Source organism: Urocitellus parryii, chromosome 6, assembly GCF_045843805.1.
Source record: "Urocitellus parryii isolate mUroPar1 chromosome 6, mUroPar1.hap1, whole genome shotgun sequence".
Taxonomy (NCBI): Eukaryota; Metazoa; Chordata; class Mammalia; order Rodentia; family Sciuridae; genus Urocitellus; species Urocitellus parryii.
Genome location: NC_135536.1, coordinates 71,676,554 through 71,702,664, shown reverse-complemented (window position 1 = coordinate 71,702,664; position 26,111 = coordinate 71,676,554). Strand labels below are relative to the sequence as shown.

Genomic DNA, 26,111 nt, shown 5'->3' with positions numbered 1-26,111 from the left:
TCATAGTCACCAACTCCAAGTGAGTCCCAAGGGCTGATCAGAATTTCTGTAATCTTTTTAGACCTTTCATCCTTCCATTCTCCTAGAGGATAATGTTATTCCTTCCTCCTTTGACTCAAGCTTCCAGCATTCACTCTGCTGTTGACCTTGCTTCTTATTTCATTCATAAAAGAGAAGCAGTCAGAAGAGAACTTACACCCCATGTCCAGTCATATCCATGAATTGTCTGTGTCTAAAATCCACCTTCCACTGCACCCTAAATCTATTTCCTCTCACCTACTCAGGGGCATATTTGCAGGTACTGTCCCTTCTCTCTCCTGCACCATTAGTCTTTTCCAGCCTATTGAATCACTTGTGTTAGACAGCTTTCTATTGCCATGACAATATATGAGACAACCAACATATAAAGAAAAGGTTTATTTGGGCTCATTGTTTTGGACATTGCAGTCCTTGATCAGTTGGCCCTGTTGCTTTGGGTTTGGGGCAGCACATGAAAGCAAGTGGCAGAGCAAAACTATTCACCTCATGTCAGGACACAAAAGAGAGGAAGAGGAAGGGACTTAGGTCTCACTATCAAGAGCATCCCTCACGATGACCAGAAAGAAGACCTCTCTGTAGGCCCCATCTCTTAAGGCGTCTGTCATTTGCCCATGGCACCAGGCTGGGAACTAAACATTTAACTCATGGGCCTTCAGGGAACCTTGCACATAAAAACTATAGCAGTCAAATGTAAGATTTGTAAGATTACAGATAGGCCTTAATATCCTCCACAGTTAAAAAAAAAAAAAAAGTGAAACAAAAACTTTCCTTCTCTTCCTCCCATTTTTCTTGCCTTTATTTCTTTATAGCAAAATTTTCAAAAGAATCATGTCTATGGATGCATCTCTTATTTTCTTCTGTCCCAGTCTCTGTAATGCCAAACAATGCAAAACAAACCACGAACCCCCCAGCACTTAAAAAACTAGTTTCATCAAATTCATGACTTTCTCACTGTAAAATCCAATCACAGTCCTCATCTTACTAACCTACAATCAGCACTTGAGGGAGTGGATCATTCCATTCCTCTTGATGTACAGTTCTCTTGCCCTTTGGGGTCTCATTCTTTCAGTTCTTCTTTGTTAGCCACTTTTAATTGGATTTCTTTGCCAGACATCTGAATATTTGAGAGTCGAAGGATTTCTTTTTTTTAATTTGTTTTAATTAGTTACACATGACAGTACAATGACCTTGACATATCATACATTTGAATCAGATGGGATATAATTTCTCATTTTTCTGAGTGTACAGATTGCAGAATCATATTGGACATGAAGTCACGTATGTACACACAGTAATCCCTTCACTGTCAATACTGACTGTCTTTGTGATCCCATCTCTATATCAACAAGTGCCAAATGTATATTCTTAGACAAGACCATGTTCTAGCCCCATTCCTAGGCTGCCATTTGACCTCTTCACCTGAATATCTATCTCATGAGCATTTTAAAACTAACATTCGCAAAACCAAACTTCTGGTTTTCCCTTAAAACCTACTCTTCCTAAAACCTTTCCAATCCCAACTAATAATAGCAAGTCCATTCTTGTTTTTGCTCAGGTCAAAAATCATGGCATGATCCTTTAGTCCTTTCTGTCATATCCAATTCACAATTGGTTAAGATATACTGTTAACTTCAGAATTTATAAACAGAATATATCTAAAATCCGACCACTTTTTACCTCCTCCAATGCTTATCACTCTGGTGCAAGACACCATGATCTCTTGCTCAGACTATAGCAATGGCTTACTAATTGACCATTCTTGTTCCACACCTATCACCATCATCCTCACATTAGATTCTCAACACATCGACCAAAGATCCATTACACTTAACATTAAAATTAATTCTAAACATATTCCCTTTCTACTAAAAACTTTCCAGTGGTCTCCATTGCATTCAGAGTAATATCCAAAGCTGTTTACAAGTACCTACAGAACCTAATCTGCCTACTAACCTTCACCCTGCACTCGTCTCCTACCATTCTTCCCTTGCTAGCTCCACTTCACTCTCCTTCCTGCTGCTTCCCCAGGGGTGTTGCCAGGTACATGCTGATCCCAGGTACCTGCACACTTATCCTGTCACTTTCTTTAAGTCTCTGTTTCAATATTACCTTAACAAAGAGTCCATCTTTGACTATCCCCCTCATTTCTATTACTCTGTTTTAACTTTCTCCATAGTACTCATCAATCCTTGACAAATATTTTCTGTCCTCTATCCCCCTCCTCCTCTCCCACTTCCCCCACACCAGTAAACATATACTTTCTGGGAGACAGATTTTATCTTTTTCTTTTTTTCTCTCTCTACTATATCCTCAGTGTTTAGAACAATGCCTGGTGTATAGTAAGGGCTCAATAAGTAACATTGTAATCACAAATTAATTAAATTATGCTATCTTGCTAAAATTGATAAAAATGGTTGTTACCTTTGGAGAGCTAGAAGATAAGGTATAAGCAATATTTTCTTTTCTCTGTATACCCTTCTGTACCTTTTAAATTTTAAAACCATAAGCATGTATTTCCTACCCTGAAAAGGATTTTTTTAAATTAGGGTTAAATGATTTTAAGAAAAAAAGTTTATCTTGTTGCTTTTGAGTAAGCACTAAAATCAAGATTTTTTTCTTACAGCAATGTTATTCTGTAGCATATTTTGAAACTTTGCGCTATTTACAAATTAAATAGCATGATTTTCTACATCTTGTGTAAGTCAAATGACTCAGAATATGAAAAAAAGGAAAATTCTGTTTGGCTTTATTTTTTAGTTAATCAATGGGAATTTCTAATGATTGACATATTCCTTTACTTCTAAGGATTTACAAATATTTGGCATAACAAGGCATTCTTAGATTCTACCAGAAATCAACATCAACAACATTTATATAAAGTTTAAGGAACCCATTTCCATCTTTTTAAAAAACATTTACCCTTTTTAACTTTTCTGGCATCAGTCTTTTTCTACAAAGATTCTCAACCTGACTTTAAAGCTGCCTAGCAAATGCAGCTCATCACAGAAGAAATACAGAATTTTATCTTCAATTATTTCTGGGCTCCCAGTCTCTCCTTCTGTATGTTTTAGCTTATAGCTTTGAAGTCACTGCCCATTTTAAATTGTATAGGTGAAACATTAATTAAGATGCTCTTCCCTCTCTTCCAAGGACAGTGGCTTCTCCTTCGTGTCCTTCTCTTCTCTTTGCCCTTAAAAACTGGTTATCTTTTATTTTTTTGACCATGTCCTTTGTGTTGGCTTTAGTAGACAGCATTTGTATGTAGATACATTAATCCCTTAGGGCTAGGGACATAGCTCAGTTGATAGAGTGCTTGCTTCACATGCACAAGGCCCTGGGTTCAATCCCCAGCACCACAAAAAAGAAAAAAAAAATAGATACATTAATCTCTTGAACTATATCTTTTCTTTCATTGCCCTCCACATTTCCCAGTACCTTTTACAAAGTTCCCTTAGTTACTATTGAACATAATTTTAAATTGTAAAATTATATCAACACTAATAAAGGCAAAGATCTTGGAATAATATTCTCTAAGGAAGCACAGAATGAGAAAGATGATAGAGGAAAGGAAAGAGAAATAGTTTTATTTTCCACAGTTCAGTCTGAGCAAGCAATGTTCATGTTTAGTTATCCTGTGTCCACCTCGGAAAACTAACTCATGCTCTTCTGCTCTTGGGGTTTTATAATATAATGACCTTATAGTAAAATTTTCAGTAATGACTTGGGAATAAGGAAGCTGAAAACGACACAAAAGAAACCTACTAAACTATATACTAATGTGAAATAGAAAGGTGCACATGTTCTAGGAATCTGTAACCTATATTTAGCAAAGATCCTTTTACAAAGGAGGTATTCAATAAATGTTTACTAAGTTGAATTGAACTGCAATGGTTTCTCACTTTACAGATAACAAAAACTCTTTGTAATCCATGCTACCCAGGATAGACAGTATTATAATGGGCAAGATAATCAGCAACTCTGCCAAAAATCTCTCCGAATTAGAAGTTGATGGACAGCCTAGAAAGGAGATGGGGGCAGGGAAAGCCTTCAGTGTATCTGAGGAGTAATGATCGGGGTGGATTCCTGGAATGGTTTGTTCATGAAGAGAAAATTATGCTGAAAGCCTTGATAAAATCTATTTTTCAATGTATTTTTAAGATAGATAGTGTTTCTAACTTTTAGTTTAACCTAATTTGAATTCCCTATATTAAGGGGAAGGTCCTATATTTATTGCCAGAAAGTTACTGATTGTATACAGAGACTATGTCCAGATAAATACATTATACTAGGTTTCCAAGCTTTTTTCTCTTATATTCTTTAATAAATTGCCAAAGAAAAGTATAGTGTTTCTTCCCATTTCAAGATAATAGAAAATGAAGATTGGAATCTACACCTTCTAAAGGGGAAAAGATTTCAAATAAAAATGTTTATACATCTATCAAACACATCCAAAAAAAAAAAGACAGTCAATTCAGTCTCCAAATGAAGATGATGATCAGTAATGCATCATAGTTCTATAGATTTATTATATTAAACTTGGGATACATAAAACATTCTCAATGCTATTGAAAGAATGATAGACTAAGAACAGCTTTTCTAACAGCACATCACATTTAGCAAATGTAGCAAAACTACAAATTTACAAACTCTGAGGTTGAAGTAATGCAAATTTGTTTTGCAATTATCTAGATATTTAAGTCAGATTATTCATAGCCAATATTACTGGAGCAAACTACATTAGACTAATTTCTCCTGACCATTCACCATCCTGTTCTTTATTTTGCCTTCCATGCATGAAGCAGCCATGCATGAAGCAATCAATTAGCTAATTTCCAAAGCAGGCAATGAGTCAACTTTTTACCATTTTCATTTTGTTCAAATGTTCTATTTTAAATTTTTTCTTTAAACAAAGAGCCATTCTTCTACCCTTTTTATTATTGTATGCTCCTTTTGAATAGTTTCCAGGAATAAAATAACTTTATGAGAAAACAAAACAGTGGTTTTTAATGTCTTTTGGAGAATTATTAGATGATGGCAGTGTTTTATGATTAACAAGTTGAACATGTTGTAGCCTACACATGGTATATTAAATATTCCCTTGACTATAGACATCATTTCACAAGACTATCAACTTCATATATAATAAAGTATAACTTAAGAAGACAGTGTCACTTTTTGTTGAGAAAATTTCCATGCCACAAAGGGACAGAATTGATGAGAATACCTGAAAACACAGTACTGATTGGGTTTTATAATGTAGCTTTAATGATGTTCATATATATATATATATATATATATATATATATATATATATACATACACACACACACACACATTTCGGGGTATTACTGAAAAATGTTGTTTAGGGAAATATTTCTTTGTAAACTTTAATTAACATCAGTGTATAAAAATAAATAACAGACTTTCTGTCCAGGCGGCAGGACTGGTGGTGTTTTCAGAAAAAAATTTCTAACACCAATATCTATCTTACATTTTAATATTCCATCTGAAAAAGAATCAAAATATGTTTACAGTATATTACACTCAAAAATCTAGGTTACTTCTTAGTTTAACTCAGGGTCCCAAAGGCATCATTCTTAAAAATAATAATAAAGCAGCTATGGTCATGTGAGCATAAAGCTAAAAGACAACTTTTTATGAGCCAGATGTTGAATCTGTTGGCACCTTGATCTTAGACTTCCCAGCCTCCGGCACAGTGAGTAAAATAATTTATGCTTATAAGCCAAAAATAAGTTTTTAAAATGCAAAGTAAATTAGTGTGCATAATAGGCTACTTTTGAATTTTGTCTCTGATACAGTTGATGATTCACCTTCTGACTTTGCTTATATCAACAGAACTGTCAAAGTAACAGACACAGAAGCTGGCCTAAATCTTGTTTGGATTTTTCAAGATGTGGTTATTTATGTGGCTATTATTTCTAGCATTCAGTTCTCTTATAAAAGGCTATCCAGTCTACTTTATAGGAAATATACGATATAAAACAGTGACCAATGAACCACTATATTAGAAATGTATTCAAACAACAATAATAAACTAAAATATTTCTATATAAATAGGCAAATATATATATATATATATATACATACATATATATGCTTCGTTCTCCTTCTCCACCCAAACTTAGAATCATATTTGATATTATTAGTCCATTTGTTGCATTCTATGTAATAACACATTTTAGTGAATAGTATGTTACTAGACATGGGACACTTAGCTTCCTTACCTTCAGTAATCTAACCTTGTTCAACTAATGGGAGGCAGGCAATGTTGATAAAGAAATAATTTATCTTGCAGTGGATAAAAGTTCTGAACTCTAAGCTGCCCTCAGCAAAGAACAGTAATGACAAAAACTGCCTCCTTTGTCTGTTATCATTTGCCATCTTCTTTTGCCAATTATAAGAAGTTTTACTTTCTCTTCATTTCAATAGAAATTGAATAGAGTCTGGATAGGGATTTTCAGCATTTGCATCTTTTTCTTTTCCTTCTTACTTTTCATGCTTCCTCCTCCTTTTGCTGGTATATGGTCTCTACTTTTTTTTTTTTCTGCGCAGAACATTGGCAAATTTTATTAAACCCACTCTTCGAACCTCCTTTCCCCAGCTCAGATCTTTTATACTAGAGCAGAGTTAAGACAACCTAAGGCACTTCATATAACCCTTGAGAGGGAGTGGCTTAAGAAGGGGGTTTCCCCAAAACAGCTGCCAAGAACACTCACGCCAGTCCCGCCCCCTTTCTCCTCCTTCGGGAGCACCCACCACTCCAGGCCTTCTAGAGCTACATTGCCAAAACTACACAACTCCCACTCCACCATAGCAAAGCTTTCTCTGAGAACAGAACAACATAACACCCCCCTATTTCTCTCACTGGAAACCGCGCTAACCAGGCCGGCAGCCCAGGCTCTTACTGCGCGCCTCTTGCCTCTTTTGACTAGAATTCACCAAAGCCCTGGGGTCCTGACAGACACGGGTCTGCTTGGGTTGCGAGAAGAAAGTCAGGCCAAGGGAGATGGAATCCGGGGCAATTTTCAAATACTGGAGCAGATTCAGACTGCTGGTAAATTGTCGCTGGTCCACTCACCCCCATCCAAACCCTCCAACCCACAGCCAGGCCCGCTGCATTTCGGGCTTCCAAGTTTCAATGCTCCCTGCAAGGTGGGGACCTTAGAGCAGCTAGGTTCTGAGTAAGGGCAGACACAACTCCCAACCCACTTACAATGCTGTTCCTCCAGAATGAGGTAAACACTCCTTATGATTTGTTTTCTGCTCCAGAGTGGTGGGGGGGGAAGGGGGCGGGTGGAATGGGGGAGGGGAGTGTGGGAGGGAGGACTGGGAGGCGCCGGGTGTGGCGACTCCTGGAGAGAAGGGTAGGGGAGAGTTGAAGCCACACAAGCTGCCCTGCACGGAGCCGCGTCCTGGGGCAGCTGGTGAGCTCGCTGCTTTGTTGTCAGCATCTCTTGTGGCCCGCGCGCACAGTGCGCACAAACACGCCCCAGAAAACCACCACAACCTGTCATAAGGGCCCTACAGCTCTGAGCCCCTGACAAGAGGGAGAAACTTGTACCGGGACGCACCAGCAAGTCAGGATGCTGCAGTTTGCCAGTAAGGACAATGTTTTAAACCGAAATAAAGATAATGAAATAAAGGGATCGTTCTTTCTCTGAGCCTTTGGAAAAAAATAAAATTGCTGTTTTCTACCAGTCCATTCACATTTGCAGTCGCCCTTGGCGAAACGGGTCTGGGATTGGTGCTAAAGGCAGAGCGCGCCAGGAAGGTGCAGAGGAGAGCAGTTAAGAAGGGAACCCACTGGGACCGGGGTACCTGACGCCATTTGCGGGGTAGCGGTGCCCTCCCGCCTTACCTGTGGATGCAGTTTCCATGGCAACGGGCGGCGGCCGGGCGGGGCCGGAGCCCAGTTCCCGCGGCGCCGCTCCCTCGATCCCGGAGCCCAACCCCCGGCCGGGCTCCTCGTTCTGCGGCGCCGGCCTGGCCCCTTTCGGCGTCACTGTTTCATTCTCCCCCTCCCCCCGGTCCCCGAACCACTGGGACCCGGGGCTGGCCAGAGGCAGCAGCTCGTCTTGCGGATCCGGCGGCGCGGCCATAGTTGGCGGTCCCCCCGCGTGGCGACGGCGGCTTGGCGGAGCCGAGGTGTGGTAGCTGGGCGGGCGATCGCTCCTTGCTGCTATCCCCGCCGGGACTCTGGGCTCCGGGAGGCTGCGGAGTCTCGGCGCCGCCGCCGCCGCTGCTGCTGCAACTCGGGCCCAGGCGCTGCCTGCTGCTCTTCGCGCTTCAGCTCCTCCTCCTCCCCCCTCCTCTTCCTCCCGGCCCCGCCGCGGCCGCTGTCTGCGCTCCTCCCCTACTCCAGTCACTGATGCTGCTGCTGCTGCTCTGCTACTCCCAAGCCTGCTATTACGCAGGTGAAAATGGCCTGCTTCAGAGCACGTCAACCCGGGCCTGCTAATGGCAGGCCCTGATTAAAGGATGTGCCAAATCCACTTGAATCTCCCCTTCATCCGGGGAGGAATACAAAGGGAGGATCAGCAGGTAGAACAAGCCCCCAGCTGCTACTGACTGATTAGGCAAGCTGCCCTCCCAACTCAAGAAGTTAAGCTTCCACTGGTGTTCTGGGACCTAAGGCAAAGAAGGGAAACTGGAGACCTCAGGGCCACAGTTCGAGGGTGACCAGTGTCCGTTGTGAATGGGGACATAGGTCTGAGCAAGAAAGTGGTGGAGGTGGATGTTGGTGGCAAATGGTGACAAGAGAACCTGCAAGCCTGAGGTTCAATCTTGCAGCTTTAAACTGTTTCCCGAACCGGGCTGGAAAATAGCAGAGTACAGGAATATTGGAATGAGCTATAGGAGAAACTTAAAAAATAAAGCAGCTTTCCAGATCTCATCACCACCAGCCCCGAGGGCAAAATATGGTATCAATAGGCAGGACAAAAACAGCTTTATCTCCTTTCAGAAACACTCGGCCAAAAACCCTTACAAATTGCAAGCTGTCTGTACAGTAATTTTATGTGAGAAGTTGGACATTCCAAGAAGCTTGCTGCTGCTTCTTTCATTTTTTCTTTAATTGGTGCCTGTTTATAAAACGATGTGATCAAAAAACTAAGGTTGCTAAGTCCCACACAAGGTAGAGGATTAGACTCATGTGCTGCTGGTTCTGTAGAAAAGGTGGGTATGGGTGGTACAACATACTAGAAGGCTTTGTGGAACTCTGAGCCACTACATACATCTTGAGGATTTCATGTTTGCCTATTTGTAGATTTAAAGGCTGACTTGAATACCATTCAGGTGCTCTTCAAATATACTAAAACTAAAAATCCCAGATTCAGACTAATATTTTGTTTTACTATGATACTACTATTCAAAAGATGATAATAAATTAGAGAAAAAGTATTTACTAAATGCATGATAAATATGGCCTCCTAATGCCAAATGTCCGTGGGGATTTGATGGTCACCAAAAAACATTATTGGTATATTCAAAAAGTACCTCCTACTAAGAATATGTTCATTATTTTCTTTGTGATGGCAGCTTCACAGGTATATACAAATGTCAAAACTTACCAAATTGTCACTGTAAATATATGCAATTTATTTCATTTCTATTATACCTCCATAAAACTATAAAAAGTATCCCCTCCAACAACAAAATTCTTGGTTACCATGAATCATCATATTTCTTGAAATCTTTCTATAAGAAAACAAAAAGAAATTGTTCATGTGCCTCCTAATATGCTGTACCACCCATACCCACCTTTTCTACAGAACCAGCAGCACATGAGTACTACTTAAGAAATCGTCTAGATGAAAAGCTTATTCCACTGCTGTCTTTCCATGAAGCTTAATTCAGTTATGTAATCAGGGAACACTTGTGAGATTTCTTCAAATCTATTGTTTAGAATGCCTTAAAGCATCAGAAAAACCAAATGGAAATTTCTCACAGTTTCATTATTAACATTATGTTGATAAGAATGCAGAAAACTCTAATATAATATCAAGTGGTTATTAGTGGGTGCTGAATATTTAAGAATTGTTATGGTGAGGGAGTCATATACAGAATAATATGGAGCATATTATTTTGTTTCTCTAAGAAGCACTAAAGGAAGTTATCATTAAAAACTGGAATACTTTTGCAAGCCTCTTAGCTCCCTTAAGATTGAAAGCATATGGACTTTGTGGATATGACTCTAATTATTTTCTATATTTCATGAGATACTGATCAATACTCTAATTTGAGTACATGTGGAAGAAATTACCAGTTAGTATATTTAGATTTTATTTATCAGAGGAAACTGATAATTGCATTTTGATAAATTATTCTATTTTGCTCTGCTGAAAAGAGTTATGGTGGGCTAGGGATATAGCTCAGTGGTATAGCCCTTGCTTAGCATATTATGAATCCCTGGGTTTGATCCCTAGCACAGAAAAGGAGGAGGAAGAAGAGGGGAGGGGTGGGGGAGTGGGAGGAGGAGGAGGAGGAGGAGGAAGAAGAAAAAATGTTCACAGTGTTTCAGTATGATCAATTTTCACAACTATTTTTTCTTATTAAGTTCCACCTTTGGATGTATACAAGTTATCTGTTCAGTAAAGAAAGTTTCAGGTTTTTGCTATGATTTGAAGTGATCAATTTTATTAGTATTATTTTACATTTGCACCCCTCTAAACTGACAAAATTTGACAACATTGAAGAGTTAAGGACATAGCACAGAGTTGGTGATGGAGTTCCAGGGTTTATATAGTTGCTCTCAATTATGAATTGCTCTAATATGCTTGTGAGACAAAGAAAACAAGGTTGGCACTTTTAAAGAATTCTTAGCAAGAGGAGTTGAGACCAAAGAACAGGGTTTTTTCTTCAGCATTTTTCCCCATCATGTCAAAAGAAGGAATCTAATAAGGAACACTTATTTAGTACTAGCTTCTTAACTTTGACCAAACCTTGTATTGTGGGGAAAGGGGTGTGGAGGCATGCAGGAAAAGTGCCACAAGTAACAAATTTTAACCAAGCCAAAATTCTTTCTAAATAATTCAATATTAAATTTATTTAATATCACTGCATCTCAGGTTCCTCAACTATAACCTGTATTTTTTTAAAATATTTTTTAGTTGTAGTTGGACACAATATCTTTTTTATTTTTATTTATTTTTTAGAGAGAGAATTTTTAAATTTTTTTTGTTTTCGGTGGACATAATATCTTTATTTTTTTTTCTTTTTATGTGGTGCTGAGAATCAAACCCAGTGCCTCACACATGTGAGGCAGGCGCTCTACCAATGAGCTACAACCCCAGCCCTAACCTGGATTTTTTTGAAGGGGGGTACTGGGTATTGAACCCAGGGATGTTCTGCCACTGACCTATATCCCAGCCCTTTTAATATTTTATTTTCACACAAGGTCTTTCCCAGGTTGCCCAGGCTGGCCTTGAACTTGCAATTCTCCTGAGCTAAGGTTACAGGCACGTGCCCTGATGTTCAGCTACACTGGAAATTTTAATAGTACCTCTGCATAGGGTTTGGGGAACATTAAATGGCCAACATATATTATTAATATAGTAGAATATACAAATTATTTCCAGGAAATGACTTACAATGCTAAAGCTCTGTCATGCATTTATATTTGTACAGACTAAAGATGGTAACTGCTTTAGGTATTTAAAACAAACTAGATGAGGAATGTCCAGTTATTATTGTAAATCATGATGATATATATATATATATATATATATATATATATATATATATATATATAGTATTTCTACTTGTAATTTCTAAAATAATTCTGAAAGGTAAGCTTTGTATAAATATAAATGGATTTCAAAGATTCTTTGGAACTATGCCTATAATCTCAGTGGCTCGGGAAGCTGAGGAAGGAGGATCAAGAGTTCAAAGCCAGCCTCAGCAAAAGCATGGCACTAAGCAACTCAGTGAAAACCTGTCTCTAAATGAAACACAAAATAGGGTTGGGGTGTGGATCAGTGGTGGAGTACCCTGATTTCAAGTGTCAGTATGCCCCCCCAAAAAAAGGATTTGGGTCAAACACACACACACACACACACACACACACACACACACTCACACTTTAACTTAAAATAGTCTATTTCAGAAATGGCAAATAAGTCTCATTGATAAGTAATGACTGCTTGGAGGGTTGTATTGAGAATATGCGATGGCCATATTCATATTCCATAGGAAAGAGTGTCTTGAAGGACAAACAATAGCATCTTTCAGGTAAGTGAAGAGGGCAGGTCATGCATACCACATATTTGCCCAATGTGTCATAAACCTAAGCTTATCAGCACTTACTAGGGAAGACCCTAAACCTTTTTAGAAGAGAATGTAATGGTAGGAACACTCTCATTGACCTGATTGAGTATTTCAAGATGAGACCCAATTCTGGTGCCTCAAATTCCTCCAAAATCCTTGTGGACAGTGGTGTTTGGAGGTTTTATTTGTCTATGTCACACCTATATCATGTTGAAACATGGTTTTCACTTTTCCACAATGTGCAAATCTCTTGAATTTGATAGGGAAAAGAGTTCTCCATTCTCTGCTGCAGTGAAAGAATATTTAAAGTGAACTTAATATGTAGAGGCTACAGGATGGTGCCCAGGACAGCAATGGTTTCTCTAGGAGACCACTGCTGCACTCATTAATGCCACACAGCACTTTGGGAACACACTAGGCTCCTTCATAAATTAGAGTGGTTCTGTTACTTAATCTACCAACCAAAGGGACAAAACAGAGTTGCTTCTATCTTTCTCCCATAGGTGTGGGAATAGGAAAGTTTATCACATTTTTTGAATCTAACTTTTTTCTTTACTTAATTTGTACATTTGAATAAAACTGCGAGGAGTTTTTATTTCTTTGGGCAAAAATATAAAGTGAGAGATCTGCAACTTGAATTACCCATGTTTTGGACACAATATAAACATTTTAAAGGTATTCTGAGCTTGAGTAGTAATCAGAATATACACAAGAGAGGTAAATTGTAAATTGCCTTTGAATAGTTCTTTGTAGTTTCAAAGTATATCCCCATACAGATCACATTTCATACACACATACATACACACACACACACACACACACACACACAACTTTTATTTCACAATTTGGTAAGAGATGTTACCTCATAGTAATTTCAATTTATTTTATTTGTGTATTTATTTATTTAGGTACTGGGGATTGAACTCAGGGGTATTTTACCATGGAGCTACATCCCCTCCTGTTTTTTTTTTTTTTAATTTTCTCATTAAGTTGCTTAGGGCCTTGCTAAATTTCTGAGACTGGCCTTGAACTTGAGATCCTCCTGCCTCAGCCTCATAAGTCACTGAGATTACAGGCATGCAATGCACCTGGCTTTTTATTTATTTGATGATTAATGAATTAAGAGTTTTTTAGGAACTTCTTGGTGATTTTTATCCTTTTTAATAACAATTTTATTGAGATTTAACTCACTATACAAGTGTAGAATTCAATGGCTCTTAGTATATTCACAGTTGTGCAACCATCACCAAAATAAATTTGTAACATTTCATCACTCCAGAAAGAAACTTCATATCCATTAGCAGTCATTACTCATCCCATCCCCAACCCCAAGTCCAGTGCTAAGACAATCACTAATCTACTGTTTATCTCCATAAAATTGCTTATTCTGAGCATTTCATGTAAATGGAATCATACAACACGTGGCCTTTTGTGACTAAGTTCTTTCACTTATCACATTTTCAAGGTTCATCTTTGTAGTGCATTTTATAACCCAATCCTTTTCATTAATGAGTAATACTCCATTGTGTGGATATACTTCATTTTGGTCATCCATTCATTAGCTGATGGGTATTTAGGTTATTTCCACTTGTTGTTTATTACAAATAGTGCTACTAAGAATGTTTATATACTCTTTTTGTCACCATGTTTTGATTTCTTTTGGTTATGAAACAAGGATCAGGGCTGAGCTGTAGCTCAGTGGTAGAGTGCTTACCTAGCATAGGTAATGCCAGAGGTAATGCTCTGGGACTGACCCCAACATCTCAAAATAATTGCTGAATCATATGGCGGACTCCATGTTTAATCACTGAGGACTGTTTGCTAAATCAACTGCACCATTAATAAATCTCAGTGCTAGAAATTTCCACCACTGGTCTAGCAACTGGTGTAGTATAGGCTGAAAGCTGCCTGGATATCTGAGCAGTCCGTCAGTAGCAGTGAGGACCTCAATGACAGATTATGATGAGGAACAGCACAAATGAGCTTTTTGGAGTCCATCTACTCCAGCACTTTCATAGCTTTATTGCACATTAATTCAGTCTCTTAACAAATATTCTTCCAAAATATAAAGCTATTCCCCTTATACCACATTCCCCCTCAGTCAAACTTCACTTGACAAGGTCCTGCTAAGTATTATCCCATAATCCACCTAACCTCACCATCAATGACATATGAGGCTAGAGAAAATAATCAAATTGTTCGGACTACTTTTAAGTTTTTATACAATGAAAAATAACCATATGAGTCTCCCTATTGTGAAATATTCTCCTGGGAAAATCTAGAAGACAATGTAGTCTAAGACATTTTAAAATTAGTAAGATTATAGTTGAAGAAAATCTTGGTATGGTAATAATCTTTAGTGAGAGCTGTGTAAGAAAAACTAAATGAAATAATAGATTAGATAAAAAGAATAGAATGAAAAGAAGCTGAAAAGCAATTGTTTCACAGCTCTCCTGCTACAGTGGAAAGTTTTTTAAGTTGGAAGGACAAGTCTGAGGCAGAACTCTTGAAAATTAAAAAGCAATGGAAGAAAGAAGAACAAGCAGGGAAAAAATAAATTTAGTGGGAAACAGCTACTTGATACATTATAATGTCAACACATCTGATATCCAGTTCTTGGAGGATGCTGGAAACAATGGGGAGGTAGATGAGTCTTTGTTTCATAAAAGGGATGATTTGAAGCTGAAGAATAATGAGGACAATCCTGCTGCCCCAGAGAGTGACTCAATAGACTGATGGGCTGTCCCCTTCTGCAAAGAGGCTTGACTGGCACAGCATCTGAGGTTATATCAAAGAGGATTTTATTGTCCTTTCTTTTTTCTAAGAAAAAAATAACTTTCAGGAGACTATTCTCATAGCTTTCATCATTGAATCTAGTAACATGAAAATTTCAAAAAAGAAATCCCACTGGTATTGTATGAGGATTTCAATTTCTCCATACCCTCACCAACACATTAATTATCTGGCTTTTAAAAATTATAACCATCTTAATGGGTGTGAAATATATTGTGGTTTTGATTTTCATTTCCCTGACAATTCATGATATTGAGCATCTTCCCATGTGTTTATTGTCCTTTTGCATATTTTCTTTGGATAAATACTCATTTTTATTACTGAAGTATAAGAGTGTTTATACATTTTGAATACAAATTCCTTATCAGACATATGATTTGCAATTTTTTCCTGTTGTGTGGATGGTCTTTTTACTTTCTCGATGATGTTTTTAACACCATGTGTTGAATTTATTATTGAATCGGTGTATATATTTTCACTTTTGCGGTTTGTAGATTTGGAGTTTTATCTAACCAACCATTACCTAATCTCAGGTCACAAGGATTTATACTTGTGTTTTCTTCTAAGAGTTTTATAGCTTACAGTCTTACATTTAATTTTTACTTATTCATTTCTTTTGAGTTTATTTGTATATATCATGTGTGTAGTTTTTCTTTCTTATTTTACTTTTTCAACAAGGTTTATTTTTCTCTCATGCATTTTTAAGTGCTCTATTGTATTCTTGTCATTTATGTTGCAAATATTTTTAACATTTTATTGTCCAGGTATGATGAGAAAATCAACTTTCTAAAAACTTCAGAGACTTCTCCTAAGTCACATGCCTAATGCAGCTGTTACTAAAGTCTAAGTCATCTTAGACTTTAATTAAGACTTAAGTCATCTATGTTTCACGATCCTCAATTTAAAAGTCTTGAAAACAGTAAAATTAATTTTTCACTTTGTGCACAGTACATCATCAACAGGAGCCTGGCTCAACAAAACTAAAGGTGAACTAAAAACACAGTCAAGATCCCAAACCCAAGTATTTAGAACTAGCATCAAGACCAAGGAGAGGAAAAGTACCGTTTGGTGTATAGGTCAGAACCCTGGACAGCTCAATGGAAGCACTGGACTAGAAAACCAGGGTTTCCCTCTAACTTCAAACTGCCATCACTGAGACACCAGATTGTTGGTTGAAAGCTTGCACATTATGGGGGTTAATTTTAGTGACAAGGGCTCTGGCTTTTTTCATAAGGCCAGGACCTATTCTGAGGAAAATTGTCATATCATCTTCCAAGAGTCTGTAGTCTTCATCAAGTGCCATTCCCTTGTCTTTATGCCCGACAAAAACATGAGAGTCTCCCCAGTCCTTGGGACTTTTTTGTAGTTAGGCTAGGTCAAAGTGAAATTGTTTCTTTTCCCCCTTTCTTGGAAGCTTTTATCCATAAATATGCATTTCCATTCAAATTTAGAGACCAGGCAGGGATCTGAAACTTCAGGTGGGAATCTGAAATAATACTTTGTTGAAGCTTAAATACAGAGCATGAAAGAAAATTGAGGGAAATATTGATAGAAAAGTGCTCAGGGACAGGCTATATTTATACTTTCATAGTATGCATTGTAATACATTTTGATACTAGTGTCACAGAGCAGATAGGACCTGTGGCTTATATGCACTTATGAATTGTACTGAGTAGTTGGCCACCCATCTCACATTGGCCTATTTTGGTTATAAGTCAGCAATGTGTCAGGATAAGCCTTTCACACCTGAGGAAAGACACCTAAGTGAAAGTCTGAAGATTGTAGAAGGTTCCCAACAAGCATTGTTAATATGTGATAGCCTGGGTTACCTAGCACAGTCAATTAAAAAACACTGTGGATCGATTTCATTTCAAAGAAATAAAAGGAAAAGAGAACCTTGAATTTTATCTCTTTCAAATAGGAATAATATATTAAAATATCCCCCAGGCACTCACTATTTTGAAAGCACTAAGCCAGCCCTCTTATGTAGAGAAACAATTGCTCTACAGAAATGTCTAGATGATCCTCTGAAATAACGTTGCTCTTAAACAATCATAACTTTCCTGTGCAGCTTAATTTGAGGGACTTTAGAAAGATCTTCCTGTCAAATGTTGCTCCTACTCTAGCTTGTCATTAGTCTGGAAAGTGTAACATTTTGATTTTATAAATTTGGCCAGTTTGTACTGCTATAAATGGTAGGATCCATAAGGAAGTCAATTCAGCATTCATAGTATTCATACCTCATAGAAATTATCACACAGCTTTACTAACTCAAGCCTAGACTTTAATAAGGGGAGTAGGCTAGAGTCAAAGCCTTCCACACTGCCTAGGAAGACAGCTTGGGATACTGCAATGACAGGCCTTTGTGGGCCAGGGGGGAATGCTTCAACTTTCCGAGGGCAGAATGCATTTTGTGAAAATGTAAACATGTTCAACAGTCCTTGTGTTATGGACCAGGATATATGGTCAATGACCAAAACAGACTTCATTTTATCCTGAGATTCCATGTAAGAAATGCTTCTCCTATGAAAAAACTCCGCCTCTGCTATCCTGATCCTGCTTGGCACACCCTGATTAGAAATGCAAAAGTTTCTGTTCTTCTTATACCTTGTAAAATTGTTCTCTGTTTGGTTCCCATTTTTCTTGGACATGTACCCTGTCAGAGAATGATTGTCTAGACATTAGTGCCCATTCTTTAACTTGTACTCAACTAGGGTCTTTTTGACCCACTTCCCCTTCTGCTTATGATTTTAGATCTCATGATGTTTATTTATGGTTTTGAATCATAGCAACAGCTGCTTATGATCAATGTGGCTTTGGACTATAAAGGTGTACTCTAACCCTTGCAGGGAGTCAAGGGGTATAAACTTGCAGTCTGCCCCTTGGCCCACCAGCTGGTGAATAAAGATGGTTCCGTCTCCTGCTTTAAGACAGAATTGGTAATTTATTGCAATCTCACCATAGCAATTGAAGACTAATAGTTTCACAATCTCTAGGATCATGAAAAGCTTTTCTCTAAACTTTTTTAGTTTTCTTAATTTCCCTAAGAAAACAATAATTTATATTTAAGGTATTTTAGATAATTAGCCAGATCATATCTTTAAAATACTAATAAATTTTGTTTATAGAGCCAGGAGTGGTGCACACCTGTAATCCCAGTGCCTCCAGAGGCTGAGGCAGGAGGATTGTGAGTTCAAAGCCAGCCTTAGCGAGGCACTTAGCAACTCTGTGAGATCCTGTCTCTAAATGAAATACAAAAAAGGGTTGGGGTTTGGGTCAGTCATTGAGCACCCCTGGGTTAAATCTTCAATACCAAAAAAATTTTTTTCATTTATAAATTATACCTATAAGATCATCTTAAACATCAATGATTAGTCATGACAGGGGCACTACAGGTCCTCAGTAAGCCACAGGAAAACAAGTATGCACTTGGCTACATCAAGAAAACCCCATGTGTCCTTTAATGAGAAATACAGTTCTAACTCTGAAGCTCAAATTCTACCATCTGAAAACAAAAGAGGAAGCTACATACAAAGTAGATTACCAGATGCATTTTTTTAAGGCATCAGGTGTTTAAGATATTTGGAAGAGTGAAATCCAAAGATGGACTACTTTCAATCTAATGATATTATTCTTTTTGTACATACAGTTATGAAAAAGTAACTTCCTAATGATCAGGCTTCTTGACCAGTTCCAGCAACAAAATTTATTCAATAAGTATCTTATTCATTGTATCATTCATAAATTTTTTAACATCTCCCTGTTAATCAGGTTAGAAAAGGTATGCTACACCAACATTAAAATTTCAGTGGCTAAAAACAATGAAGTTTTTTACTTAAATTCACACCTAATACAGTTCAGGGGAGAGCTCCAATCCACATGATAAATCAGGGACTCATACTTGTAGAAACTCCACTGACATATAGCTAGACCATGTCAAACATAGCTTTGTAGATTGTCACAAAAGGGGAAGAAAAAAAGAAAGAGTGGAAAATTTTCATCTGTTCCAAAATACCTCTAGCTGGAAGTGTTATGTCTCATTTCTTATAGATTATTAACAAGAACTAGTCTTCTGCTTGAGTCTAATGATATAGGACATTGGGGAATATAAAGAAAAGATAGGATATCTGTGGAGTCCTATTCACTTCATTAAAATATTTGTACCAAACACCCTGAGAATACAAAGGTAAATCAGACTCTGAACCATTTTTCAAAATGTTTACAATCAAATACGGAGACAAAATATGCATGTAAACAATCAAAATCCAAATTAGAAAATTATAAGCACTTGGAAAAAGTCACAGATAAAGTGCCATGTAAAATCAGAAAATGTGAAGAATACTGCTATTTGGAAAGATCAAAACCTTCATGGAAAGAGAAGCATCTGAGCTAGACTGGAATGATGCAGAGTTTGTACATGGGACACTGATGAACAGAGATTGTTCTGGTTTAAGGGAACAGCAAGGGCATGGGAGAGAAAAATTACAGGGCACTTCTGAAAAGGGTGATTAAGTGACTTTTTCTAGAGAAAAGGGTGAGCAAATGAGAAATAAAAATAGGATTGGTTGGGTTCAAATGAAGTATCTAGAACACTAGGATAGAGAGTTTAGATTTTATGTGTGGAAAAGAATTTTAAGGAAACATTTAACAGAGTTATTCAAGAAAAGATAGGAGCAATTAAAATTGACTGAAGGAGAAAAAGACTCATGGTAGGGAGACTTGGTGGCAGGCTGTTAAAAGTGATTTTTATAAGGGTACTAGAAAAGAGAACACAATGGGGTATTGGAAAACAAATATTAGAAATATTTCAACCCAAAAAACTTAACATCTGATTGAATGTGGGAAGAGTAAAACTTGACCTATGGAAAGAGAAACTAGTTGTAGAAAAATAATGTTCATGTTTGGCCATGCAGAATTTGCTGCACAGGTGAGATGCTTAGGAGAAAGTGGAAGCTAGCCATTGCAAATGTGAAGTGGTGGTCAAGGTTAAAATTTTTTTTTTAATATTTATTTTTTAGTTCTCGGCGGACACAACATCTTTGTTGGTATGTGGTGCTGAGGATCGAACCCGGCCGCACGCATGCCAGGCGAGCGTGCTACTGCTGAGCCACATCTCCAGCCCTCAAGGTTAAAATTGATAATTTAAATTTAATAGTCACCTAGATGAAGGAATAATCCAAGTCATAAAATGGGATGAGTCTTCCAGAGAAGATAATACAGAGAGAGCTGAGAATACATTCTGAAGAAATACATATCTAAGAGTTCAAACAAGAAGACTGGAAAACAAAACACCCAGGAGGTAGGACAAGAGTACAACCAGAGGAGGAGTTTCAAGTGTGGGCATGTTCAACCATGTTTAATGTCATCAAGAGCCACATGAGCATGATAACAGACCTAAATCATTGAATTTGGTCCCTGGGGGGAAACAGCAACACTTGCTTAAATTTAAGGGAATAAGGGAAATTGTGGTCTTTGGAAAGAGAGAAAAAGGCTAAAAGTAAAGATGCAGTGGGGAGGGGGAAAGTATAGATTCAAAAAAGAGCAGATAATTAATCCAGGAGGTAAGGATGGAATCAGCACCTACCTCTCATCCAGAATGCCCACTTCCCAAAAAGAAAGAACTCACAACCCATTCCATTTGTTCTTGCCTAATCCTAAACCATTTCATCTGGACTCATCAGAATTCTATTTGGTATGTTCCTGCCCTTTTTGAAGCCTGGACCCTGATTGTTTCCCTGTAGACTTGAAGATTCCTTATAGCAAATGCTTAATACTTGCCTTTTAATTTTGCAATCTAAACTAGGAAAACTTCATACTCCACACCTGGAACAGGCTTTTGAGGGCAAGGATTAAATTTAGAACGTAGGAAATTTAATTCTTTTTCAGAGATATTAAAAAGAGAGAGAACACAAGGGAGAAGAAGATTGAAAAACAGCTCAAGGTGGAGGTGAGTGAATTTCATATCAGATGGCCTGTAACTTTTCAGTAATGTAGGAGGCAGGGACATCTACAAAGCATGAAGCTAGCAAGGGCAAGATTGCAAATGAGTTTAATATTTATAATTTATATTAATTTTTCCAGTTGACTTCCATTACAATTCTATAGTGTGTTCATACTCAGATTGATTAGATTCTAATTTTTTCAAATGCATCTTTCCAATATTATCAAAAATCTTTGTGACTGCTTTTTATCAAAGGCATCTTATGTTCTTAATGGAATCATATAGTAAAGTGAATAATGAAGTTAACTTTCATACACAACTTCTTTTGCTATATCTATTTCTAAAAATTGTTAATGATTCCATTGAAGTTTAACGTTTAAATGACTGTAGTAGTTATTTTGACTACTTCCAGAGCTTGGTACAAATCATTAACCAAAACAAACAGACAAAAAGAAAAAGAAAGAAAGAGCACCATGTAAAAAGTCAGATAGGATTTGAGAATTTGTGGCACCACCTACTAGAATACAGTATAGCAGTAAGGAACAGACGAGGGATCCAAGATGGCGGGCCAGAGGGAGGCAGCATTCTCTGTTGCTCCATGATCCGGTCTCAAGTAGTGGGAATAGTTTTGCTAAGAATGATAAAGGACCCTTCCACAGCTAATCCTGTGCAGGAATAATGGCTGCCACGCTGCACAGGGACTTGGGCCTCAGCATTAGAAAAGGACTCCCGACTCAGACTAGCCCACACAGGTCTCATGGGTGCCTCAGTGGGACCACCGGTATCAGCACCAGCACAAAATTCCCAGATGCCACTCCCACTCAGGACACTCAGCCTCAATCCATAAGCAGAAACTCCCACCACCACTCCCATGTGGACTCCCCATCTACTAATGTGAGGCTCCCCACGTGGCCTCCCTCTTGGGCCTTGGCAGCTACTGCCAGAGTCCCCTACTCATGGTGGCCTGCCTGTGCCTGGGGACATCACAGACTCTGAAAAAAGCCAACAGCCATAACACTGCATGCCACAGAGCTCATCTCTGAATGCATCGCACAACACCATTGCCCAGCTCCCCCTACCTGACCCAACACCCCATCTTGAAAGCAGCTGCCTCCTTCTTGGGTCACCTCCATCACCATCTTTAGTCGCAGCAACTACCAGTTTAGAATACTGGATAGCCAATTACCCATAGTTTTCTAATTATCCCCAAACCCCAGCAGATAGAGTGACTGACCAATTCAAAACAGCCCTCCACAAGACAGGTGCGCAGCCACCAGAGTGCAAAGGCACAAGAGCTTCTGAGAAAAGGGTTTCTTTTTAGGAAGTAGAAAGGGAGAGGGTGAGAGAGATGCACTAAGAGACTGATCTAGAAGGCAGGAACTGTGAGGTCTATATGCAAGATGAGGAGATATGACCCAGCACCCATATCACAGGAGCAGACCCCAAAGGAGATCCCTAAGGTGCAGTCTCCCAACAGGACTGGTGGGTGCCATACCCACCTCCAGGTGCCCTGCACCCAAGACCAACCCTCACACCCTAGTAACCCCCATCATCTTGAGGGCGGAGATACCAACTAAGAACAGACAACCCCACCTATTGGATGAGAATGGAAGCAGGAAAGACACTGATCTCCAACCAAAACAATCCTTGTTTCTTTCTTTGAGATTTTTTTCTTTCTTCTCCCTTTTTATTCTCCTGCCTTCACATCCCCAGCATATGTGAAACCAAGTACTTTGCATGAATTAGGATATTGAGGACTGAGATAACTGAATCATATATTACAGTTGTGTTGTATATTCCTTTTTTCCTCTTTTTCTTTTTTTATTTCTAATTTTTTAATTTTAACATTTTTATCTTTATTAATATATATGTGTGTTTTATGTACTCTACTGTCTTCCTATTTGCTTGCCTATGCAAAATTACTACCTCTATTCTCCTGCTACTAACCTTCTTCTTTAGATTTCTCTTTCATACTTCTTAAGATTTAATAACTCTATATCCTCATCTCCTATCTCATCAGCATATCTTCCTACACCTCACCCATGATTCTTTGTTCACCATCATAAACTATAAACCTTTTTACAAATCTACTGATTATATTGTAGATAATAATTGAATTCACCATTTCTGTACCTTGTGACCAAACTGTAAATGTCTTAATAACAACTATTTGTTTTTAGGTGGCACTTTGTTTATATTAGAATCTGTTAACATTGTCCTTCCCCTCAAAGGTGAGGTATTGGAATCCTAAAGGGGCACTGTAAGCCTATAGGGTAAAAATGGTAATGCCTAGGATCCACAGAGCTAGAAAGGAAGATACACAAGCAATATGAAAAGACAAGGGAATAAAGAATCCCAAACAAATCAAGATACCACATTATGAGAGTCCATGGCCAGCGTAGCAGATGAAATTACAGAGGAGTTCAGGGTGTACATAATTAAAATGTTCTGTGAATTAAAGGATGATATAAGAGCAAATACAGGCAGCAAAAGATCATTTTGAGCTACATAAGCAAATACAGGAAGAAAAAGATTACTTCAGTAGGGAAATAGAGGTTCTAAAGAAAAAAACCAAACAGAAATCCCTGAAATGAAAGAAACAATAAACCAAATTAAAAGCTCAAGAAAGCAACACCAACAGATTAGACCACTTAGAAGACAGGACCTCAGAAAATGAAGACTAAATATATAATCTTGAAAATAATACAGACCACACAGTGAAAATGTAAGAAATCATGAGCAGAACTTTCAAGAAATATGGGATAGCATAAAAAGGCCAAATTTAAGATTTATTGGGATAGAGGAAGGTATAGAGGTCCAAACCAAAGGAATGAACAATCTATTTCCAAACATGAAGAATAAATTGGAAAACCAAATTCAAGAGGCTTACAGGACACCAAATGTACAAAATCACAACAGATCCACACCAAGACACATTATAATGAAAATTCCTAGCATACAGAACAAGGAGAGAATATTAAAAGCCACAAGAGAAAGGAATCAGATTACATATAGGAGGAAACCAATTAGGTAATATGAAGATTTTTCAACCTAGACCCTGAAAGCTATAAGATCCTGGAAAAACATATATCAAGCTCTGAAAGAAAATGGATGCCAACCAAGAATCTTATATCCAGCAAAACAAAGCTTTAGATTTGATGATGAAATAAAAACCTTCTATGATAAACAAAAGTTAAAGGAATTTACAACTAGAAAACCTGCACTACAGAACATCCATGGCAAAATATTCTATGAAGAGAAAATGAAAAATAACAACAAAAATCAGCAGAGAGAGGTATCACACTAAAGGAAAAATTAATCAAAGCAGAAACCAAGTCAAGTTAAATAACACAAATGGATGGGAATACAAATCATGTCTTAATAAAAACCCTGAATGTTAATGACCTAAACTCACCAATCAAAAGACATAGACTAGATGATTGGATCAAAAAGACCCGGCAATATGCTGCCTCCAAGAGACTCATCTCATAGGGAAAGACATACACAGACTGAAGGTGAAAGGTTGGGAAACATCATAACACTCACATGGACTGTGGAAGCAAGCAGGGGTTTCCATCCTCATATCAAATAGACTTTAAGCTAAAGTTAATCAAAAGAGACAAAGAAAGACATTTCATACTGCTCAAGGGAATCATACACCAACAAGATATAACAATTATAAATATATATGCCCCAAACAACAGAGCATAGCTGCTCTATGTTCATCAAACAAACTCTTCTCAAGTTCAAGAGTCAAATAGACCACAACACAATAATTCTGGATGACTTTATCACACCTCTTCACCACTGGATAGATCTTCCAAACAAAAGCTGAACAAAGTAACCATAGAACTCAATAATACAATCAATAACTTAGACTTAACTGACATATATAAAATATTTTATTCTTCAACAAGCAAATACACTTTCTTCTCAGAAGCACATGGATCCTTCTCTAAAATAGACCACATATTATGCCACAAAGCAACTCTTAACAAATACAAATGTACAGACACTACCCTGCATTTTATCAGATCACTATGCAATGAAATTAGAACTCAATGATATGATAAAATAAAAACTATGTCAACACCTAGAGACTAAATAATATGCTACAGAATGAACAATGGGTTGCAAAAGACATTAGGAGGAGATGAAAAATTTCTTAGAGTTAAATGAGAAAACTGATACAATATATTGAAATCTCTGGTACACTATGATGGCAGTACTAAGAGGAAAGTACATTGCATGGAGTTCATTCCTTAAAAGAAGAAAAAGCCAGTAAATAAATGGCCTAACACTACTACATCTCAAAGCCCTAGAAAGAGAAGAACAAATCAACACCAAAAGCAGAAGACAGGAAATAATTAAAATCAGAGCTGAAATCAATGAAATTGAAATAAAAGGAACATGAAAAAATTGACAAAACAAAAAGTTGGTTCTTTGAAAAATAAATAAAATTGACAAACCCTTAGCTATACTAACAGAGAGGAGGAAAGAGAAAACTCAAAATGCTAACATACATGATGAAAAAGGAAATATCATAACAGACACTACAGAAATACAGAAGACAATTAGAAATTATTTTGAAAACTTGTACTCTAATAAAATAGAGAATATCAAAGGCATCAACAAATTTCTAGAGGCATATGAGTTGCCCAAATTGAATAAGGATGATATACACAATTTAAACAGATCAATTTCAAGAAAAGAAATAGAAGACACCATCAGAAGCCTACCAACCAAGAAAAGCCCAGGATCAGATGGATACACATCTGAATTCTATAAGACCTATAAAGAAGAACTAAAACCTATACTCTACAAATTATTTCATGAAATAGAAAAAGAAGGATCACTTCTAATCTCATTCTATGAGGCCAATATCACCCTGATTCCAAGACCAGGAAAAGGCACATCAAAGAAAGAAAACTTCAGGCCAATATCACTAGTGAACATAGATGCAAAAATTCTCTGTAAAATTCTGGCAAATTGAACTCAAAAACATATCAAAAAGATAGAGCACCACAATCAAGTGGGGTTCATGCCTGGGACA

At 37.6% G+C, this 26,111-nt stretch overlaps 1 protein-coding gene and 1 pseudogene across 4 annotated transcripts in view; one reads left to right on the top strand and one right to left on the bottom strand.

The window, feature by feature from the left end:
- Rtn1 (reticulon 1) overlaps window positions 1–26,111 on the bottom strand; it is a 375,661-nt gene that overhangs the window by 211,634 nt on the left and 137,916 nt on the right. Inside the window, exon 1 of one of the 4 annotated variants that reach the window (XM_026410044.2) lies at window positions 7,919–8,159. The exons of the other annotated variants lie outside the window; for them this stretch is intronic. Within the exon in view, the coding sequence (XP_026265829.2) occupies window positions 7,919–8,159 (241 nt within the window). Of the gene's footprint in view, window positions 1–7,918; window positions 8,160–26,111 lie in introns of those variants that run through there. 4 annotated transcript variants of the gene reach the window in all.
- On the top strand, window positions 8,795–15,060 carry LOC113197619 (RWD domain-containing protein 1-like; annotated as a pseudogene).